General features: G+C 50.2%; 11 protein-coding genes across 11 annotated transcripts; 6 read left to right on the top strand and 5 right to left on the bottom strand.

The window, feature by feature from the left end:
* Window positions 1–1,183: 1,183 nt before the first annotated feature.
* ASPERGILLOPEPSIN2_2 (A4/G1 family peptidase) lies at window positions 1,184–1,981 on the top strand (the record flags this gene model as incomplete). Its single annotated transcript, XM_041692108.1, has 1 exon — window positions 1,184–1,981. The coding sequence occupies one exon, from the start codon at window positions 1,184–1,186 to the stop codon at window positions 1,979–1,981; it is 798 nt and encodes a 265-aa protein (XP_041545526.1).
* Window positions 1,982–2,458: 477 nt separating this feature from the next.
* AKAW2_60027S (TMEM14 family protein) lies at window positions 2,459–2,982 on the bottom strand (the record flags this gene model as incomplete). Its single annotated transcript, XM_041692107.1, has 3 exons — window positions 2,459–2,655; window positions 2,717–2,809; window positions 2,877–2,982. The coding sequence occupies 3 exons, from the start codon at window positions 2,980–2,982 to the stop codon at window positions 2,459–2,461; spliced, it is 396 nt and encodes a 131-aa protein (XP_041545525.1).
* A 656-nt stretch (window positions 2,983–3,638) lies between these two features.
* AKAW2_60026S (isocitrate lyase/PEP mutase family protein) lies at window positions 3,639–4,656 on the bottom strand (the record flags this gene model as incomplete). The annotated part of the gene is made up of 3 exons (XM_041692106.1): window positions 3,639–4,261; window positions 4,313–4,457; window positions 4,522–4,656. The coding sequence occupies 3 exons, from the start codon at window positions 4,654–4,656 to the stop codon at window positions 3,639–3,641; spliced, it is 903 nt and encodes a 300-aa protein (XP_041545524.1).
* Window positions 4,657–4,910: 254 nt separating this feature from the next.
* acoC (aconitase family protein) lies at window positions 4,911–7,744 on the top strand (the record flags this gene model as incomplete). The annotated part of the gene is made up of 8 exons (XM_041692105.1): window positions 4,911–4,995; window positions 5,051–5,463; window positions 5,523–5,705; window positions 5,759–6,118; window positions 6,168–6,708; window positions 6,765–7,090; window positions 7,143–7,320; window positions 7,377–7,744. The coding sequence occupies 8 exons, from the start codon at window positions 4,911–4,913 to the stop codon at window positions 7,742–7,744; spliced, it is 2,454 nt and encodes an 817-aa protein (XP_041545523.1).
* Window positions 7,745–7,862: 118 nt separating this feature from the next.
* On the bottom strand, window positions 7,863–10,139 carry AKAW2_60024S (Zn(II)2Cys6 transcription factor; the record flags this gene model as incomplete). Its single annotated transcript, XM_041692104.1, has 5 exons — window positions 7,863–8,928; window positions 8,991–9,428; window positions 9,475–9,825; window positions 9,892–9,998; window positions 10,056–10,139. 5 exons carry the CDS (start codon window positions 10,137–10,139, stop codon window positions 7,863–7,865), a joined length of 2,046 nt encoding a protein of 681 aa, XP_041545522.1.
* Window positions 10,140–11,552: 1,413 nt separating this feature from the next.
* AKAW2_60023A (uncharacterized protein) lies at window positions 11,553–11,894 on the top strand (the record flags this gene model as incomplete). Its single annotated transcript, XM_041692103.1, has 1 exon — window positions 11,553–11,894. One exon carries the CDS (start codon window positions 11,553–11,555, stop codon window positions 11,892–11,894), a length of 342 nt encoding a protein of 113 aa, XP_041545521.1.
* A 122-nt stretch (window positions 11,895–12,016) lies between these two features.
* Window positions 12,017–13,024, top strand: MAN26A (mannan endo-1,4-beta-mannosidase man26A; the record flags this gene model as incomplete). The annotated part of the gene is made up of 1 exon (XM_041692102.1): window positions 12,017–13,024. One exon carries the CDS (start codon window positions 12,017–12,019, stop codon window positions 13,022–13,024), a length of 1,008 nt encoding a protein of 335 aa, XP_041545520.1.
* Window positions 13,025–13,238: 214 nt separating this feature from the next.
* Window positions 13,239–14,165, bottom strand: AKAW2_60021S (uncharacterized protein; the record flags this gene model as incomplete). The annotated part of the gene is made up of 1 exon (XM_041692099.1): window positions 13,239–14,165. One exon carries the CDS (start codon window positions 14,163–14,165, stop codon window positions 13,239–13,241), a length of 927 nt encoding a protein of 308 aa, XP_041545519.1.
* Window positions 14,166–16,049: 1,884 nt separating this feature from the next.
* On the top strand, window positions 16,050–17,157 carry AKAW2_60020A (uncharacterized protein; the record flags this gene model as incomplete). The annotated part of the gene is made up of 2 exons (XM_041692098.1): window positions 16,050–16,182; window positions 16,262–17,157. 2 exons carry the CDS (start codon window positions 16,050–16,052, stop codon window positions 17,155–17,157), a joined length of 1,029 nt encoding a protein of 342 aa, XP_041545518.1.
* Window positions 17,158–18,105: 948 nt separating this feature from the next.
* AKAW2_60019A (uncharacterized protein) lies at window positions 18,106–18,615 on the top strand (the record flags this gene model as incomplete). The annotated part of the gene is made up of 2 exons (XM_041692097.1): window positions 18,106–18,274; window positions 18,326–18,615. The coding sequence occupies 2 exons, from the start codon at window positions 18,106–18,108 to the stop codon at window positions 18,613–18,615; spliced, it is 459 nt and encodes a 152-aa protein (XP_041545517.1).
* A 1,543-nt stretch (window positions 18,616–20,158) lies between these two features.
* NAT1_3 (arylamine N-acetyltransferase family protein) lies at window positions 20,159–21,133 on the bottom strand (the record flags this gene model as incomplete). The annotated part of the gene is made up of 1 exon (XM_041692096.1): window positions 20,159–21,133. One exon carries the CDS (start codon window positions 21,131–21,133, stop codon window positions 20,159–20,161), a length of 975 nt encoding a protein of 324 aa, XP_041545516.1.
* Between the last annotated feature and the right edge of the window lie 849 nt (window positions 21,134–21,982).

Here is a 21,982-nt window from a genome sequence, read left to right as displayed (position 1 = left end):
TTGGCGCCGGGGATGAAGTGGATATCCCGACGGACTCCGGCCCGTTGCCTTTTGGCCACGCCTGACCCCTCATGCCGGCAGTTATGCCTCTTCAGGGCCTGATCTTCAGTCTTCTCATACATCTTCACATTGAGGCAGACTTGGGGGTAGAATTGGTAACATTTTTTTTGGCAGATGGGCGGCTGTATTCTGTCTCCCCTGAATATCCAGTATTTGACATCCAGCCCCAGGTTTCTACAGCGGGCGGAAACCCGCTCTTCGCGATGCAGATTCTGCATTGCTTGCTATTGCCGAGGAGAAGATGCATGATGTGAAGGTTAATTAAATTGATTTCTCCGGAGTTTACAGGCTCGGTAAGGCACGAGCCACTCAATCACCCCCATTCTTCATCCTAAATGAAGTTTATCTGCCACACACGGGACGATCTCCAAGGAACCAATGGACTGTTCCTCTCTTTATCATCACGCCATGACCACACGTCGTCATCGTTGGGGATGGTAGTCTGATTGACATTCCGCTTGAGGCAAAGTGCGCCCCAATGTCACGCGGTTAGCTGGTCTTCTGCAGGTCTACGTGGGACGAGAGAGCTCGAGAGCCGTTACCATCAAGTTGAATGATCTCTACCGCTTCGATACCAGCATGATCGTCCCTTTGCTGTCGCTATCAAGGTTGTGAAGTGAATGCTGTTCGTTTACATATGGGAACCACAGATCTATACCTGGTGCTTAAAAAGACATTCCGTGATCCTTCCGTTACCAAGAATGCTTGTAACTTTGAAGCTTTTTCCCAAGACCCTCCGCATCGCCAGTCCCGAACTAAGCGAAATGAGCTTTTTCTCAATGCTGCAGACAGGAGACACCATCGCTTTGGCGCCTTGGCACCATCAGCCACCGTCGGTCCTATCACCATCGCCCTGGTCGATAGGCGAATGCGTCAATTTCGTATCCGGGTAGTGTTATCTGCTCGATATTGCACTGGCAGAGCAGGAATCGGAATTGGCGGATAAAGAGGAAATTGAGCTTCAGGGAGGGCAGAGAGGGGACACTGAAGGGGTATATAATCAAAGTCAATTCCCTACCAGACAGTTCTCATCCAGCAGCATCTCCAAACAGCTCCCACTCAGACTCCAAGCATCTCCCAGTCTCTCTTCAAATCATTACCCCACAAACATCTTCCCATCAAGATGAAGACTACTGCTCTCTTGACCGCTGGCCTGCTGGCCACCTCTGCTATGGCCGCTCCTCTGACGGCCAAGCGCCAGGCTGCTCGGGCCAAGCGCTCCACGAACCGCCAGAGCAACCCGCCCTTCAAGCCTGGCACCAACGAGGTCCTTACCCTCAATGGTACCAAGAATGTCGAGTACAGCTCCAACTGGGCTGGTGCCGTCCTGATTGGCACTGGCTACACTGCCGTGACCGCCGAGTTCGTCGTGCCCACCCCCTCGGTGCCCTCTGGTGGCTCGAGCCGCGAGGAATACTGTGCCTCCGCCTGGGTGGGCATTGACGGTGACACCTGTGACACCGCTATCCTCCAGACCGGTGTGGACTTCTGTGTCCAGGGCAGTGAGGTGAGCTTCGACGCCTGGTACGAGTGGTACCCCGACTACGCCTACGACTTCAGCGACATCTCCATCTCGGCCGGTGATACCATCAAGGTCACCGTCGATGCCAGCAGCGACACCACTGGTACCGCCACGATTGAGAATGTGAGCACCGGTACCACGGTCACCCACAGCTTCACTGGGGGTGTTGATGGCGACCTGTGTGAGTACAACGCTGAGTGGATTGTCGAGGACTTCGAAGAGGATGACTCCCTGGTTCCCTTTGCCGACTTTGGCACCGTGGCTTTCACCAGCTGCTCCGCTACCAAGGATGGCTCGTCCGTTGGTCCTGAGGATGCCACCATCATCGACATCGAGCAGAGCGAGGTTCTGACCTCCGTTTCCGTCACCGATAGCGAGGTCGTTGTCAAGTACGTCTAAGATGGTGGAGGTGTGAGGCTTGGGATTGTTGAAGCTTCGATGGATGTATTCCGAAGGCAATGGTGAGATGAGTGACGGAAAGGAGGGGTTTGTCTTTTGGCCTGGGGCTACCCCTTTGTTGATACTTCTGAAAAGCAAGTGTTGCAACTGTTTGTCTCTTATTGTATATGATGTTATAGTTTGCCTTGAGTTTATTTAATGGAACCAACGTTGGGACTACTGGATTCCCTTAGCGCGATTAGGAGGTGACGTACGCCCATGAAAGATTACGCATCTCTGCGAACGGATGTTTAACGAAGGGTAAATCATATGGTAAATCAGGACTCAAGACACTGGACTTCAGTCATATACCCCATTACTGTATAAAAATCACGGATGTGCTTGAGCATTTACAATGAATTTAGGACACATATATGGTACATTTTGATGCTATCACTAGCACTCATTCGAGCTGTCCATGGAGGCCAGTCGGATACCTTACACGCCGAATCTGAACTCGCGCACCTTCTTCTGATAGTAGAAAGATGCCAACAGACCCGTCGCACCCAAAGCCATGGGAATAGGAGCCTTAGCGCGGGTCTTGATAGTCCGCATGAGACCAGAGACGAGGAGGACCACACTGTTTCCCAGGGCCAATTCCGTGCCGTAGTCCTTGTTCTCCTTGATCAGGTAGCCTGTAAATTCGACATTAGTATGTGTTTCTTCTTATACCTGCATCATGTGGGTGCTATGTACCTGCGTAAGCGTAGGAGAGACCCAGGCCGACACCGGCGATCAGGGACGGAGCGGAACGCGTCCGCATGTAGCCGGCGATGCCACCCACCGGCACTGTTAGGTTGCCAATTGTTTAGTCCATGTCTGGTGAATCGATGCAGTTAGGAAGGTGTCAGCTTACGCAGGCAAGCCAGAGTGAAGGAGGGATGTTCAGCCATGGTATTGATGCTTGGATAATTCGAGGAGATGGATGGAGAAAGTAACTCTAAAGTTGAACCTCTTGTCATGTTGGGGTCCTTCTCGGCATTCCGGATGCTCGGAGGGCGAGAGGTCCGAGCACGAGCAGCCAATCAGATGCGGTAGTAACGCTTGACACAAGCTGGCATATATACTTATGAATTGTGTGCTGTTCTGAGTATTGCTTGGAAATTTGAAATCTGTCTACTTACAGTGTGGATCAAAAGGAATCGTGTCAAGCATCTCTGCGAGCGAACTTTTCAAAGAGGGTTATGAACATACGCATATATATATATATATATATATATATATATTTTCTTATATATAGCACTAGCCACTATATATACTAAGCGAGGTACACTGAATGTCAATTATCAGTACTACTAACTAGGGGAGGTGAACATATTATCATATGCAGAAACATCATGTAAGCACTTCTAATTATTAAGGATTAGGGCCTCATAATTAAGGATTCAATACTGAAAAAGATAGTACTAGTAGAGGACCAAAAACACGTGATGTGGACTCCCCGAAGAGAGAGTTCGGCTCTCCGCCTGCCCAATCCAGAACGTGGCATTAATCTCACCGCCAGGCCATGATGGGTGGGTGCCTGGGGCTCTCGGGAAGTGTCATCTTTCTCATGGCCATTTATGGCTCATCCATCGGTTGACCCGATATACAGACAGCATTCCGATTCCTCACCCTTTCAAACCCCCTTGTCATATAACCTCCCGCCCGAAGCTAGATCCAGCGCCACTGCCTCTTGCAATCCCAACACATTGAATATATCCCGCGGACTTCCCCCCGCTCGCACCGCCTGCGTGCCGGTTTGCTTCAATTGTTGTACCGCTCCGCGAACCGCCGAGTAGACTGCCCCCAATGCCAATCCAGGGAAGATGATCAGCCGAAATCCGAGCTCCTGCGCCTGTTGAACCGAGAGATCTGGCGACACACCCCCGGGAACATTGTTGAAGAGAACGGGGGTGGGCTTGAGCTCTTCACAGACCTGTCGAGCTTGATCCGTGGACGTGATGCCTTCCAGGAAGGCTACGTCTGCCCCGAGGGCGATGGCTCCCTTGAGTCGGGAAATGGCGGCATCATACCCCAGTGACTGGAGGGCATCCGTCCGGGCAATCAGAACAATATCACCGTGGGACCGGGCGCGAGCATTTACGGCGGCTTGGATGCGGTCCAGATATTCGTCCTCGGGGACGAGTTGCTTGTTGCGCAAATGACCACAGCGTTTACTCGTCGGCTGGTCTTCCAGGTGCAGAGCGGCCACTCCAGCGCGGATGTATTCGGTGACGGTGCGGTGGACCATGAGAGATCCTAGTATGCCTGGTCAGCCACTGAATCTTGTCATTGGTGGCGGAACAGTACCTCCGAAGCCCGTGTCAGCGTCAGCAATCAGCGGAACTGTCGGGTCCAAATTGGCGATCATCTCTGCATTCCCCCGCATTTCGTTCAATGTGACGACCCCCAGGTCCGGCTGTCCCAGTCGCGAGGCCGTCGTGCCTGCTCCTGTCTGACAAACAGGGTCAGTTACAGAGGTAGAACCCCCGACCAGCAGTGATTGGTGTAGTACCTACCATGTACAATGCATCGAACCCCTCCTGGAGGGCGATTCGGGCAGTAAAGCCATCGTAGACCCCCGGACAGACAATAATCTTGCTCTCGTCCGCCAAGAGCTGGCGAAGCTTGGTAACGGCAGGAGCAATGGCCATTGTAATGTGTGCAGTAAATCTATGGAGGCGTAGTTAAGCGCAATTGAGGGGTTTCAGCAGCAGCAGCAGTGCTCGATGGTGCCATGTGATGATGTTATATCATACTTGTGAATCCTCCGGGCCGCAAGCGGGCCGAGTCCGGGAATGCCACGATCCCCCATTTCATATATTAAGATGCTGTCCTCACAGCTTCCTCGAGAAACCCCGCTCAGAGATACCCGCTCATTAAGCCTCTCTAGCAATACAATATCATCATGGGTGACGCCAGCGAACCCAGGTCCCCTTCCCTACTGCAAGTACTGCAGCAAACCCGGAATGTCATCCTCTCGGAGACAGACAGTACGTCCGGGACATCAATGGAATACACAGCAATAGATTCACTAACGTGATGTAGCGTACGCATTGCCAACCATAGGGAATCTACTTAAACAGCTGGTGCGAGTAGTCGATGCACTTCGGGCGCAGGACCACCCTCGGGAGGCCAATGCCCTCACTGATGTTCTCGCGATAAGCCAACAACCCACGGAAATAGGAGGACTCGGTCTATCCGCAGCAGACAGTCTAACACCCGAGCAAGAAGCCGAAATTACGTTCCTGGTCACAGCATGGCTCGAAGCTTTGAATTCGGCCGATCGCGCCAGGGCACCACCTGTTCCCCTCGCGGTCAGACCCCCCGGTCGACGTGGCATGACGCTGAGTGAGAAGATCTTTGCGCTGCACGATATTGATCGGAAGGGGTCCGTAGCACCTGGAGAGTTGATCCGCGTAGACGTTGACTGGGTCATTGCTTCCGAGGCTTCATGGCAGGTACGTGTTCTCATTCGGCACAGACCTGCATATCCAGATGCTTACTGGAAGAATCATAGGGTATGGAACGAACTTATGAGCGTCTCGGGAAGCCTGGAATTTACCGGAATGACCGGTTCTGGCTTGCAGGTGATCATGTCGTGGACCCTCGTGTGAATGAAAACCCCAAAGTTAAGGCATTGATTGACGCTAGTGAGAGGGCTAAGCGCGTCTTCAAGATGACCGATTATCAGGGCATGAACGTAGGTCTATTTCAGAGTTGCAACACTGCACCGCTTGTGCTTACGCGCTGTAGTATACTATCCTTCATACCGAGTTTTACCGCGAACGAGCCCAGCCAGGCATGGTGGTCGTGGGTTCCGATTCCCATACCTGCTCGTCTGGAGCATTAGGCTGTCTGGCCATTGGGTTGGGAGCAGCCGACGTGACTCTTCCGTTAGTGACGGGAGAGACGTGGTTCAAGGTCCCTGAATCGGTCAACATTCGTCTAGTCGGTGCTCCTAAACCCGGGATTGGTGGGAAGGACACTATTCTGTACATTCTTCAACAGCTGAAGCGGAACACTGTGGCCGCAGACCGGATTGTTGAGTTCACTGGACCAGGAGTTAAGCATCTTTCTTGCGATGCTCGGTTTGCCATTAGCAACATGACCACAGTCCGTCTATCATCTCGTACAAAGGCCGAAGAAGTGCTGACGGTCATAGGAATTTGGCGGGATTACCGGTGTTTTCGTGCCCGATCAAATTACGGAAGAATTCATCCAGAAGCGACGCCTGCCCCGACACAAAAACACCAGCGTCTACTTCAAACCCGACGATGACGCCGAGTATGCCGAAACCCATGAGATAGACCTTGGCGAGGTCCGGTCGTTTCTGGCCAAGTACCCCAACCCTGACGACGTCGTTCCCGTCACCGAGCAGGAAGGAATGCATCTGGATGGGTGCTTTATTGGTGCTTGCACCACTGCCGAAGAGGATCTGATTCTCGGTGCTCTTGTGCTGGAACAAGGCTTCCAGCGTGGTATGAAGCCGGTTTCTCAGGGGAAGAGAAAGGTTGTTCCGGGCTCGGTACCTATCCTACACAGACTTCGTGAGGTAGGTCTTGCACAGATCTACGAAGATGCTGGATTTGAGATCGGCATACCGGGGTGCAGTTACTGCGTCGGCATGTCGGCCGACCAGGCTGGGCCGGGAGAAGTTTGGATCTCGTCGCAGAACCGCAACTTTGAGAACCGTATGGGCAAAGGTACGTTGAGAACACGTGGGCGAACATGGCGACATAAGACTAACTGCAAATACAAGGGTCCATCGGAAATCTTGCATCCGCTGCCACAGTTGCTGCTTCGTCGTTTGAGATGAAGCTGAAAGACCCGCATGAATTTCTCGAATCCATCGATTTGGATAGATGGCATACCCTCCGTGGCATTTCTGTGTCTGCAATAGACTCTACACAAGACCGTATTTCCTACGTGGAACCTAGTGGCTCTGCGACCGCAGAAACAAACAACGGGGGCCCGACAGATGTAAAGTCGTCAGAGGTGGATACTTCAGAGACAGCAGATAGCTCTTCGTCCGACGTGATGACAGGCAAAGTGCAGCGCCTGGGCGATTTCATCGATACTGATGCTGTATGCTGGTCCCTTCCTTCCAAAGCCCGTCATAGCAGCTAATAAATACCAGCTGGCTCCTGCCCAATTCCTTATCGGCATGTCAGACAATAAGATCGCAGGCGAGCACTGCCTCGAGCACACCCACCCCGAATTTCGCCAGCGTGTCAAAGACGGGTTCAATATTGTCGTGGCAGGCAAAGCATTTGGATGTGGATCGTCCCGTGAACAGGCGGTTATGGCACTCTTAGGTACGTCTGTTTCATATTCTCCATTGCCGATGTCCTTCTAATCCCATATTACACAGGCTGCGGCGTGCAGTGTGTCATTGCCAAGTCATACTCGTTCATCTTCCAGCGTAACATGCCCAGTCTGGGTCTCTTGGGCATCACCCTGACTGACGAGGCATTTTACGACGTCGCTGAAGATGGTAATGAGATTTCCATCGACTTCAAGACCAAGGTGATAGACGTGGATGGGAAGCAGTTCAGGTTCCAGTTGAGCCAGATGGAGCGGGAGCTCTTTCAGCATGGCGGTATCGCGTCGGCATTCCAAAAATTTGGTAACCGGCTGTTTGAGCAGATGACCAGACCGAAAAATCTGGGGAGTGCGAAGTCACTTGCGCTGCATGGGAGTGGGGAAAGTGCTGGCCCGCATGCAGGATTGCAGTGGTAGTAGCTTGCTATCGTTGAGATGGTCTTCTGTAAATAAGAAGTAGCTTTGCTTTTGGGATATCCGTTATGCATGACAGCCGTGTGACGATAGGCAAAAGCAAGTTACTGAACGCAGTGGGTCAACACCCTCCAGGAGCAGTGAAAATTTCCCCGTCCAAGCTAAAAGGCAACAACGCAAGCAACTCTGCATCGACAACATCCTCCAGTGTCAATCCATTTGAACAAGCATCTTCCATACCCACCGGAAAATTAGTAGTAGCCTCCTGGCCAGCCGAGCCTGTCTCCCGGGCGCTTAGTCCCCCGCGCTGCTCCATAGCCCTATTGTCGGTGAAGTGCCCGCGACTCGCAAGAGGTGTATTCGTCCCACTGCGAGGCTGTCCACCGAACTGCTCCCTCCACATCCACATGGAATCATGGACTAAACTGGCAGCCAAACGCGTTTTCAGCCTCAAGCCTGGGGGCTTGTCCCGCTGCCCGCGATGAATATTCTGAGCACTCCACAACTGGGTGAGAATCTTTGACATGCGTCCGGGGAGATCATTGTCCTCGATAGATATCCGACGGGTAAGGGCAATGGCAGAGTTGAATGAGCGTTTACCGGTTTCTAGGTCTAGGTACGGGCCAAGGTTCGAATAGCTCAATTTGAGTATGAAAATGGCTGCGAGAGAGATGATACGGAAATAGGACACGGGCCCGTAAGCCATGGCGTCGGTGAGGGCTTCGAGTTGGTTGATAATTGCTATGGTGGAGATTGACATGCTGTATGCGCGGATGAGCCCGCGTTTACGCGTGTCGGAGTCGGATTCTTCGAGTAGGTAGAAGACGTAGAGTTGGAGACCGATGCCATTTAGAAGGACTTTGTTCTCCTCTGTGGGCAAGGTTAGTAATGATGGGATGAGATAAATTGGCATGTGTGACGGACCTGATATGAAGCTGGTCAAAGTAGATGCCAGCTCGGTGTATTCTCGCTCTAGTAGGGCCAGAAGGGAGATGAATTCCCCTGGACGAGGAAGATCCGTCGGGCCCTGTGAGTGGCTGGACATGAACTGACCTACCCGGGCCGAATAACGTGATATGAGGAGTTGATGTTTGAGGGACGACGGGATCATGGCGCTGTCCCGGTCACAAAGCCGATCGATCATCCAGTCTGATGAGACCCATACTTGCCCGTCTATGGTTACGATTCTGTGAGGATAGTTGAGTCAGATAGCTACGAAATAACATGGCTAAAGCAGAGTGTCACCTACGTTTGAGCGGTGATATAGCAGGTCGCCCATGTTCGAGTTACTTCGGCCATCTCATCCGGCATCAAACGTTTTTTGGTTCGGGAGAAATCCTGGATGGCTTCTGGTCGATGCAGCCCGATGCGGAGGGAGATCGTCTGTGCGGTGGATAGGAGAATGGATGTAATATCGGAGGAAAGAGATGAAGTGGGAAATGGCCACAGACACACTAGGATGATAGCCTGCACGACATGCCAGGTGTGCGGAGGATTGGCGATGGTATCCCATAAGAGCTTCTTGACGGGAGCCGTGAGACTGACAAACAAGCCAGGTTCTTCCGTATATCGACGAGAGGCCAGCAGAATGATGGACCAGAATAACACTGCAGATCGAGCATAATATTGGTTCGGGGAGATGGTTGGATCCAACAAGGGTACGTAGGGATGATAGTGAGTGAAGAAGCTACCGGCATTAGCTTAAAGATAGGTAGCAGGCTGACCAATCTTACATGTTGAACAGAGCATTTACTTGAAACCCATGGAGGTGGACAAACTCTAGCGACCTGGATGAGGTTGGGGATGTCGTGTCGGTAAGTAAAGGCGACGGTTGACTAGGTGGCTGGGATGGCAAGGAATGTACGGGAGTTGTAGGTTCTACTGGCAAATGTGGCATTTGGGAAGCCACCAGATCCACTCGCGACCCTGAGGGTTCCTGAACGATGATAGAGGAGGCATCGGCATGGTACGATTCGCTGGGGGTGAGGAGAATGCCTTGGAGGGACTGTGGCGCGGCAGCAGGAGGATGAGTGGAGACGGATGAGCGCAGATGCTGAACTTCCTTCTCCAGTTCCTCTAGTCTCCTATATGGTATCAGAATGTGTGTATTGGAAGCGACGAAGTAGCCCTTTATGGCCAGTGAGGTATACTCTCGTCCGTTGACACGTTGATACGCCACATCAAGCCGGCATTCGTAGCCCAGCCGGCGACATCGGGAGCAGGGGATAGCACCACCTGTGGATACCTCACATCGAAGCTAGGCCATATCGTCAGCTACGAAGAAGAACAGAGGCGGGCTAGTATCATAACTGACCTTTGACTGGCGACATTGCCTGCAGGCAATCCGCTTACTGCGATGGCGCGGGAAAGGGGACTGGGGCGCGCGTTGGGGTGGCATGCTGAACGACTAGAAACCCATTCTCCAAAGAGTAAGCACCAGGAAAACAATCCTGCAGCAGGTGGCGTGAGAGGTAACTAGCTACGGAGTACAATGCTTAGGTCAACCCTTCCCAGGAGAGATAGAGCATGAAGATGTGTACAGATAGTGAGATAGTGAGATAGTGAGTTACTGGCAGCCTGGTCGGGCTTTGTTTTTCCCTCTTCTGGTCATTTCCGTTCGCGGGCCGAATATACCCAAACAGGGTTTAGTGCCATTATGGGCGGCCCGAGGGGTATCTGTCACCATCCCAATCGGGAAGTCCAGGGTTGTTGATTATTCCAGCAACCTTAATTGGACATTGACGTCGATTCAAGTGCATTTGCGTCGGATGTCAGACGGTTGCGCGACGGAGCAGAGTCGGCCATGCAGATGGGCATATCCGATTGGCTTGATCTGCGTGATAAGGGTAGCCCGCGAGTGCCACAGCCGACTCCGTGCATCTTCGTCTGGATGAAAAAAGCACTGCTATGTATGTGTGGTGATGGGTAAAGCATGGCGGCCCATAAAGCTAATTGTATCAGTTCGACATGATGGAAATGCTGGTAGCCGAAGGAGTTAGTATATCAACGATCACACGCTTCTGTACTCGGCAGATTACAAAGCCCACGTAGACCTCGAGTCATGGTCAACACCCCGCCTGCATCGTACGATAGTGGAGTGAAAACTTTGAGTGGAAAGAAGAGGGTCCTTGTATGATGCTGGGTCATACATACGGCTTCACACTTCTATATGGTCATGCAGTCCTAACGGTAAGGATATGCGGTCAATGCTTAAACGCGCACACATGCCGAATCCTACGCCGGGATCGTCTATTCAGTGAACGGTGAATCGTTCGATGGATCTTCCCTGGTCTGATTCAGGGCCAGGCTGCCGCATGGGTAAGTCCGCTTTCCTAGCTTGGTAGCGGTATAACCTCCGCGTCCAAATAGGTTAGACTCATGGCTCATCTACACCCACGACGCGTACTCAAAATGCGAACTACTACTATCTTAGATTGAACTTGGTAGGGAAATTACAACTGCCGAGAAGGCTGTCTCATTATGAAACATGGCGAAGCAGGCAGTCGTTCAGCCATCTCCTTTGGGAACGGGACGCTTGCCTTGCCCAACAAGGTAATATCTGAATACGATCTGACTATCTAGAGATTTCATATCCTAAGCGAATGCGTTCCCTAGCCCATATTAGGACAAAATCAAGAGAGAGTGGGACGAAACGTAATCGTTAATTCTATCCGTGATGTAATCGGCGAATATTCGGGGAATCCCCGCAACTCAGGGCCTTATGCCAAACCCGCCCGGGAAAGAGATCTGAGTGCGATGATGCCGTGCTTGTGGAGACGGGAAGCCGAACAGTCCCTGGACCCTATGCCATATGGCACAGTCCACATTAAGCATGAATCAACGCACATTCCATTTCCAGGCAAACCACGCCCAAAGCTACCAATATTGCATGTCTACACTCAAAATGGAACTGTCAAGACAGGGTGAAACGCGTCAGCAGAACTCTAGTTCTGAGACAACAATATGTGTGCCGTCCACCGTGCTTGGGGAAGCCTTCCACGGGCAAGAGGTGGTGAGGCCGCGTAGAGAAGACTGGTACGGAGGTGCAGATGAAAAACTCAGCGGAAAAGTTGCGTTGTCCATGGATCGTCATGAACAGGGCATGATTTTACCTCTCTTGTATGAAAACTTCCTTACATTGAATAGACAATGATCGTCGCGGTCTGAATCTATAAAGAACACGCCATGCCCCAGTTACAGCTGACAGTAAAACCAACTCCTTCACTAAGTCATTCACTCGTTTTTCATTCGTTTAGTATTTGATACATTTTGAAAATGTTCGCCAAATTGTCCCTCCTTTCGCTTCTTTTCAGCTCTGCTGCGCTGGGCGCCTCCAACCAGACTCTGTCCTATGGCAACATTGACAAGTCTGCCACCCCCGGCGCCAGAGCGCTCCTGAAGTACATCCAGCTTCAGTATGGATCGCACTATATATCCGGACAGCAGGACGTCGACAGCTACAACTGGGTCGAGAAGAACATTGGTGTGGCCCCTGCCATCCTCGGCAGCGACTTCACCTACTACTCGCCTTCGGCTGTTGCCCACGGCGGCAAGTCTCACGCGGTCGAGGATGTAATCCAGCACGCCGGTCGCAATGGAATCAATGCCCTGGTTTGGCATTGGTACGCTCCCACCTGTCTGCTCGATACCGAGAAAGAGCCGTGGTACAAGGGATTCTACACCGAGGCCACCTGCTTCAACGTGTCTGAAGCCGTCAACGACCATGGCAACGGCACCAACTACAAGCTCCTGCTGCGTGATATCGACGCCATTGCTGCTCAGATCAAGCGCCTGGATCAGGCCAACGTGCCCATTCTCTTCCGCCCGCTCCACGAGCCCGAGGGTGGCTGGTTCTGGTGGGGTGCCCAGGGTCCTGCTCCCTTCAAGAAGCTGTGGGATATCCTCTACGACCGCATCACTCGCTACCACAACCTCCACAACTTGGTCTGGGTTTGCAACACTGCTGATCCGGCCTGGTATCCCGGAAACGACAAATGCGACATCGCCACCATCGATCACTATCCCGCCGTTGGTGACCACGGAGTCGCGGCCGACCAGTACAAGAAGCTCCAGACCCTGACCAAGAACGAGAGAGTTTTGGCTATGGCAGAAGTTGGCCCCATTCCGGACCCCGATATGCAGGCTCGTGAGAATGTCAACTGGGCTTACTGGATGGTTTGGTCCGGTGAGTTCATTGAGGATGGTAAGCAGAACCCTAACCAGTTTTTGCACAAGGTGTACAACGATACCCGGGTTGTGGCTCTGAACTGGGAGGGTGCTTAAGCGGACGCGGTAGATTACCATGGGGGGAGTCTAATTCTGAGACGTGTTGAGCAAGTGGGAGAGAGGAAATTTGTGGATATTACTAGGCTACTCCGGAAGTGGCCATCCTGGCAGTCAACAGTCACTCGAAGCGCCTCCTTAGCTAGTGTGTACTATTGCCATACAGAAATAAACAGTGTATTACATTGGATCTTTTCTCGTGTAATTGATTGTACTAACCATCCATTCCCGAAGACCTAAGGGGCCAACTGTGCCAATAAAGTGGCCAAGCACTGATATCCGCTGTGGGCCAGAAAGACTGAAAGACGGCTTGAACGTCTTCTTCCTTTTTCATGGCGAATATGCCACCCACTTCCTGTACCGGGATCAATGTGCTATCTTCTCCATCTGCCAGGTCGCTTAAGTCACGCCTTGGCTTAACACACTTCTGGGCTCGTGGCCCTGTCAGAAGATCTGGCTCAACTACCCACGTCGGGGACATCTGGTCTAGAAAGCCTTCCTCCTTAACCTTTTTACAGTATTCATGATAGTAGTATCTGGAATACTCTCCCAACTGGCCATACAAAGGGTGGATCGTCAGACGTTGTAGCCAATTCCCGTTTTGACCTTTCCAGACATACGAGAAGATCGCTTTGGCCAACGCTTCATCGATGGCACAGTTGATCAACAAATCACGCAGGTACCATTTGAGCCACCCATAACCTAGCACAAAACCATGCCAGATTTGAGCCATTTCGAAATCTGTCAACTCACGCGACGGGACCGGGTGGCCGAAAATATTCATCTCCGGATGGCAGTTGAGAATTAGTTCTAGCTCCTCCAGACATGTGAATTGCCCCGGGGTTATGTATACGGCCCCATCGAGGCCACGGCGGCGCTGAATACAGATTTGGAGATTCTTGAGCAATGGAAGCTGGCGGCTGAGTTCCAAAATATCATTGTCTGAGAGAATTGGACCAATTCCTTTGCCTAGGGAAAGCTCATACAGGTCTATCTCTTGCCTCGAAGGCGATGCCCGATGTAATTCCAGTTCGAGCAGTGCCGGTCTATGCTTGCGAAGTACCCCACCACGGGTGAGAAATGCGGGCGTATATCCGCCTAGCAGGCAAAGAGATTTAAATGGGGGCAAGGATTCCAACATTGCCTCTGCATTGGACCAAGATGCGTACTCGTTCTCATACGGCTCGATCAAGGCAGGGTCAGGTAAGTAAAGCTTCTTGAAAGGTTACATACTCGCCAGAGTCTGTAGCAGTATCGTATCCTTGATGCAGCTGTCCACGATCTCAGACATTGCAGATCCGTCAGTCCTTTTAAGCGCTGGAAGCCATGTGTGGTCACCTCCCTATTCAGCGGCCAGCACAAGGATTTGATTTGGGCGACTACTTGAGGTACGTTCTGACTTTTCTCAACAGGCCAGGGACCACAAGTACACGACTGCAATGAGACCCTCTGTACATTTGGTGCTCGGTGCAAAATACTCTGCAATAACTTATCCGTAGACTGTGTGTCATCCAGTTCACTGTTTCCCCAAGGATAATGACACACGGCATGCAGTAACGGTGAGCCATCCCAGGCCTTGCACGTGGATAGTGATGAGATAAAAAGGGAGACTCGGCAAGTTGAATGATGTCGGGAGATTGTCTCAGCCAGCTCAACCGTCCCAACCTCCTCATCAATGATATTAATCACACTGACGTTAGGCAATAGTGTAATTAGATCAAGAACCGGAGCCAGATTCTCTTCGTACCGAGGATATCGATGTATAAATTTCTTCCCGACACCCCCTTGTTCCAGGGCATCACGAATATCTAGGAAATTTTCATGCGGGGGTTCAATAAATCTCAAAATCATCATAAGACTTAGTCGCTCCACACATGTGCAAAGTCTCTTTGGGTATATGGCAGACGGAGCAAGTAGGATCAAGATTCCTCGATATCTAAGGGTATCAGAAGGTGGCGATATAAGACTGATTCATGCGATGCTGTTCCACATCTTACCAGCTCGAGACAATGCCATCAGGCTTCTTCGGGTTCTATCACATAAATGCGGGCTGCATCAGTGCCGTGGATCCAAAAGTTAGGTAAACGTAGTTACCAAAGTTGCAATGGCATGCTTGATCTCGGCTGGTATCTTATCCATCGTTGCTAAACACTTGAACAAGACGGCTAATAGATGTATGGTATTGATGCTACTGGACGGCAAATTCGGGAGAGTAAAAGCCTGAAGGGCAGCTGGGCTGCTGTTATCTGTGAGACGTCACTATGCTGCCATCACTGCAAGGCATACAGTTCAAATTTTATGTTCTATTTTTGAAAGAATGTTTCTGCCGAGCGTTTCATTAGGCATAGTAGCGACCTTCGTCAGGTTGGAGAAATAAATTCTCCATTTGATACCGGATATCTGAGACCATGTAGGTACTGATGGTGGATTGTGCTAGAGAAGACGAGGGAATCCGTTTCCTAACGGCATACGTGGTCACATGACTCTACACGTCACTACTGTAGTCCAGTCCTTAGTCAACTTAATAGAGCACTTCCATTGCATAAAGTCCACTTCCTCCGGACCGAAATTATTTAGGATGAAAGGGCATGAGGTCATTGCAGACACTTTTGTCTTCTTTAATTCTAGACTCTATTTGAGGTGTGCAGATGATGACCTCGCTTAATCATAATATTCCGACATAAATAATTAAATAACTTTTGCGAAGCGGAAGCGAACCCCCCCTCGGCTCCGCCCGGCGCGGTAGATCAGATGCTTGAGTACCATTTCCAAATAAACTCTCAACACTCCAAGCATCCTACATATTTTCAGTCTTAATCAGGATTTCAATGGAGTTGCAACCCAATGATGAGAGGCGGCGGAAAGAGAATGACGCACATGGCGGCATGGCCAGTCGGTGACTTCATCATGAGTAGTCAACTGCTCCTACGGCCTCTTAAGACCTACAACATACAACAAATGCATATATCTTTTTCTCATCGCGGAGCTATACCCTCAGGTTACTCCAGTTGACCAGTTGACCAAAATGCAAGCTGTCAAGAACACCATTGCCGAAAACTTCGGCGGTCCGTCTCACAAACTCGCAGAAGAGAAGTTCGATCTAGATGATGTGCCCGACTTGAGCGGTAAAGTAGCGGTGGTCACAGGAGGTACAGAAGGTAACTTGCTTCATTGCCTCCGAGCCCGCCAAATTCCTGCACGGCTGCAATCGCAAGTTAACCATAATATATACGACAGGTATCGGCTTCGGCGTTACCCATACCCTGCTCTCCAAAAACATTTCCAAGCTTTTCGTGACTTCGCTCCGCAAGGAGATCGCCGATGATGCCCTCTCTGCCACTGAGGAGGAATTCGGTCCTGAGACACGCCACCGTTTCATCTGGATCCAATGTGACCTGTCGGACTGGGAGCAGACTGCTAAGGTGGCAGCTGAGATTGCGTCGCAGACGGACCGCATCGACATCCTTGTCAATAATGCCGGCCGGGGCGTCATGACACGCCAGCTAGCTCCCACCAACGGAATCGACTTGCACATGGCAGCGAACCACATGGGTCACGTCGTGTTGACCTCGCACCTGCTCCCAACGCTGAAGAAGACCGCCGACGCTGGAGACACTGTTCGTATTGTTAACGTCTCCTCCAATGTAGAAGGAAGCACGCCCAAGGATACGGAGTTCGCGTCTGTGGAGGAGCTGAATCGCGAATATAGCCCCACGGAGCTGTATGGTCGGTCCAAACTGGCTGTCCTCCTATATGCTAAGTGGCTCAACGCCCACCTCCGACCCACACACCCCAATATCATTGTTAATGCAACTCATCCGGGGGTCGTTGATACGGCGCAGACAAATGTCCATATCCATGAGGCCCATCCCGTGCTCGGGTATGGCCTGTCCGCCGGCTTAAAACCGTTTCGGAAGACTCAGTTCCAGGGGGCCGTGTCCACCATGTATGCCGCGACCATGGCGACCGAGGGCGGACAGTTCATTAATCCACCACGAATTGTGGAAAGAGGCAGTGATAAGGCTAATGACATGGAGTTAGCGGACAGGCTGATGAAGTTGACAGCTGAAGTGGTGGAGAAGAAAACACGGCCGCACAGTAGCGCCAAGGGTTGTCCGTTTACCGAGGACTAGATTAGAGTTCTATAAACCCTGTGACTATTTAGCTGTTTACTTCTTACCTGCTTAATTTATAGTCTGAATTAGTATTAGTAAATTATTATTTCGGGCTTAGTATACCAGGACCGGCCAGAAGTCTTTTCTGAGCGACAGTGATGTCGACTAAAGTACTCCGACTCGTGTTAATCTTGTGCATCTTTTATATTCACTTTTATTCACCATACTGCATATTCTAGTTGTCTACTTCTGCCCTGAAAATGACCATGACAGAATGGTAAAGCAATGCTCACAAGGCATCCACGTGTTAGAGAGAGAGGGTCGCATCTCGAAATTAGGACATAACTTCCATGAAAACACATTTGGAGCAACATGTTGCTCCACATCTTGTCCTGAAGATCATCTGACCCGATCAGATCAATTATTATTATTATTATTATTATTATTATTATTATTATGCGTATCTTTTCTCTTTCGTCTCTTTCCGTTCTACCGTCCACCAGGCCGGCCTGGATTCTTTCCATAAATAATCAGTATAATAAATTAGTCTAATACGGTCCAGAAGTAGTATCGTGCTTATTTGAATATTTACTAAAGGGTAAAGATGAAGCTGCCCGGGTCTAGGTAAATAATCTAAAGAGAGACATGCATCATTATTGCGTATATGAAACTATTTCTTATCAACCCAGACACTGCGCAGCAAGCATCGAGAGATCAGCAGTCAGCTTAGGCGTCCCATATCGCTACTCAAGGAATGCACTAGATGGGCCGGTAGTCGGCCTTACATATAAGAACGGCTATTTTTAGCTACGGAGTATCCAATCACATAAACGGCAAATTATCCAAGATAGGTATAAAAAGCCTTTGCCTTGTCCTAATTTCATGATAATATTCTACCATACTTTTCTAACTACTATCATCAAAATATTGTTATTAAATCAAGCAATTTCCTTCACAGCTTTAAATATGAGATTTAACCAACCCCTTCTAGCCATGTGTGGTATTATTACCTTGGCTGCATCCACAACTACTTCGTTTCCTGCTAATTTTACTTTATTATCCACCCTTGATAACTCAGTACTTACCACGGATGGTTGGGGTATCTATGACAGCGCCCTAGAAACCATATTGACGTGTAAGCTTCTACTTGTTCCTCCTGTACCAACTACCTAATTGATAATTATAGTATCTCCCTATAAAGACGGCACCATCGGATACGGGCCCTACGGTCAGGCACTGGCTGTGCTAGCCGATGAGACCTCAGTTGCATGGATCATTCAACTTCAGGCAGAGCCTGAGGCTATCGACACGGTGACTGGGTGGGGAGTCTCGGATGATGGGTTCCTTATGCTGAACGGAGAGCAGCTGTGGGCATTTAATGAGAGCGCCGCGGAGCCAAGGAGGCTGTATTGGGCTGGTAAGGGGAATGAGCAGGGCATGGTCAGTACACAGCTATTGGTGCAAAGTGTGATGTGACTAAGACAGGGCTTGGTGCTTACTGCAATACTTGGAGGTATTCCACCCACTACTTGAATGCGCGAGTACTACCATGGGCATAGATGCTTCATAACAAAATCTTTATACGCCACAATATATAAACGAGTAACGTAGAAGTAAAGAGACTGTAATATAGAAGATGCTTATACAAATAGTCCTTCCATAGTGCTATATCACGCCTAGTCCACTGCGAGTGTGATGGCGAGCCGTTGTGATAGCCGATTGAAACTCATCTTACTCAGTGTTACTGGAGGAATACGGAGTTTTCCATCACCCATGTGTCTGGGATTGTTTCGCAACCCTACTTGTACCGACGGCATCTCTGCTTCCTTTGGAGTGGCAATAAACTGTTGGTACACTATGTCTGTCACAAGCATCTGATAACCTCGTGGTGAAATGTTGGGGTATGGACTCTGCATCTGCACCGAAGTGTTATAGAATTCTCAAGATGTAGGTGATTTTGGAGGATGAGGCGAATTAGTATGCAAAGGTCAAAGAGGATGTGTGGACTGTCATCTCGGATTGATCCATGCCTTCAACTACTTAACACAGCAACGATAGCCATTCAGGTTGGCTTTTTCCGTAACCTATTCTGTCATTTGAGGAATATTAAACTGCGCTCGCTGACAACCCTCATCAGTCTCGTTTGAATTCAAGCACTCTCATTTCATGGCTGGCTCCATCTGATCCGTATAATTGATAGCCCTGTACAAGCTGCTGAGTGCTCTCAATCTTTCTGACATAAGCTCGGGCGCGTGTTGATGGTCTGGTCGGGCAGAACAGTCATCGTGCTAGAGTATGCGCGGCCTCACTGTATTTTCATGGTTTAATCCATCGAGTTCCGCCTTTGTATCACATATCCTGAGATGCTTGGTTCTACGCCAAATCTCAGTGATAGGTCCACGGAAATGCAACCAGCGGGGAATGGTAAATGCCATGGCCAATTTCCCGAGTTTCCGAACACGGCAATCAGTTTTGTACCCGACCATCCGAGATAATAACGATCGCTCGGGCTCGTCGGGTGGTAAGCCGAGGAAAGTGCCTCAGGATGTTTCCTGGACGACTATGATGCAGTTACATGAATTCGGACTTATCGGGCGAGCTGCGAGTCGATTTATAGCACTCATAATAAGCTGTGTGAGAGCCGCATTAGCCTATCCTACCTGTTATCTCGTGAGTGACATGCATGTACCGCCAACTCGTTTCCCTCCAATTAGGCCTCGTGAACATACGAATAAGAGCAAGACAGACTCAAGTCATTTCAAAGCAGTGATATATGCAGTAGTACTGAGAGATGACCTGAGTAATTACCTGATGCCAGCCAGTCGAGGTAGTGTAAATGTTTATTTCACGCAGATCCATCGGTAAGACCACTAAGTAACAGTAGTTGCAGCCGCCTGACAGCCCAATACGAACATGAATATAAACAAACACCTATCAAATTAAATATAAAGCAATATAGCAGAGAAATGAAAATTATTGCAGTGTCCGGCAGGTTGGCCCAAGTGTCAGTAATCCAAATCTACATCTTTGATGGCCTTGCTTTCTTTGGAGGCAAAGCTGAGAACATTCCGGCAATTTCTTTCCTGTGGTCGTCGGTCAACACAATCCCGAACACATCCGCCAACACCTCGATCCTCTCCTCCTCAGACTCCAAAAAGCTCTTCTCCAGCACCTTGCCACCGTGGAACCGTATAAGCATATTATGCCATAGCATAACCCAGCCCGCGGGGACCCCCTCCTCCAGCACGTACTGGAAAGCAGTCACACGGAACCGAAACCATACGCGTTTGTTTGTACCAACTGCCCGGGCACCGGCCTCGTAATCCGTGTCTAACCATTCGCACTCCTTAAATGCATATACGTCCATCCACGGCGCCGCCGTTGATTTCATGCTTTGGAACTGCAGTCGCCAGTATTTCAGATGATGCGCCCGGCCTTTGTTGATATTGTCGTAGATCAGCCGTCCCCGACGGCCCAGGCGCCCATCCACAAATTCATACCCATCACGCAGGGCAATCGGCTGGACAGGGCAGTTCGGACCGAAGCCCCCATCCACAAGGTAATCTTGTCCGTCAACGCGAACAATGAGAACCATGTGTTGCCAGTCACCGAACTGTGCACCCACTGGTCGGTTAGGATCGCCGGTGGTTGCAAGAGAGATACTAGCTGCTGCGTTCAGACGCGCTGCACTGTTGTAGAGCGTGTATCCGATGGAAAGCAGGACTTCGCTTAGGATCCTGACTACCTGGAAGCAGGTGCCACCTTGACGACGAAGTACAATCTTTTCGTATAGACCTTGAGGTTTAAGCTCAAAATACTGCTGGGGGGTGTAGTGCAGCACTGTATTTTCAAAGGGAACCCCTGCAACATGATGGCGCACAAGGCTGGTCAGAACCTCTAGGTCTTTATTCCCAGCGGTCAAGCGAGCGCGAGTGTCATGAGGAAGTTTGATGCGTTCGAAGTATTGATCTAGTTGGGCCGGTGTATATGACATTTTGGAGGAATGGGTTTTTAGGCTTTGAGATAAAAGGCGTGGTGTCTACCTAGGTGTGTTCGACGAACTGGGTTATATAGAATTAGTCGGTCTCATGGACATTGACAAGATGTCCTCTAAGATCGACACTAATAACGAGGTAAGGCGTGACGCTACTTGATTGTCGCATATGGAATTTGAATAATAAACGATTGGTGTAGAGCTGCATCTCTTGCAAGTCTAACGAACAACTACCAAATCTTACTCTGCCAACTCATCAATCTAGTATTAACTACCGGAAATACGCTCATTAGCAATTGGAAGAGAAAAGGGAGAAGCAAAAGGAAAAAACCATATCGATAATCAGAAAGGGATGGAGGGAAGTCCTGAGCTTCGATTTCTTTTTCCTCAAGGATATCGACACGACGTGATTTTCTCTTTCCTCTCTGAAAGTGCACTTCCTGCAACTCCTGTGATCCGCACGGAGTATCGGAGACGGTATCATAGTATCGACGGACTAATAAATATTGACGGACAGGGGGGGGGGGGGGGGGGGTTGACTTATATGACTTGGAACTAGTGGGGATAGTGTGGTAATAATAGAGGAGTCCATACAGTAAACTACACAGTATGATTTAGCCACGAGATTGTCAGGCGCTAGCATCCTGTAGTGTAACCGGTGAGCTGAAAGGCCTTTCTGGTAGAATTAGACTCACCGAGCCGCGGAGGAGTGCGTTTATCCGCGTCCATCAACGGAGTAAAGTAGGCCCGTTAATTCTGATCGCGCACTCTGGTATTTATTCAGATCCTTGTAATTGTTAGTCCGTAGCCGGATTATAGTGAGAATCCCTTAGGGGTCTTTATTGAATC

Source organism: Aspergillus luchuensis, chromosome 6 (assembly GCF_016861625.1).
Source record: "Aspergillus luchuensis IFO 4308 DNA, chromosome 6, nearly complete sequence".
NCBI classification, from domain to species: domain Eukaryota; kingdom Fungi; phylum Ascomycota; class Eurotiomycetes; order Eurotiales; family Aspergillaceae; genus Aspergillus; species Aspergillus luchuensis.
The sequence above is the reverse complement of the archived record's forward strand: the minus strand, read 5'-3'. Positions and strand labels throughout refer to the sequence as shown.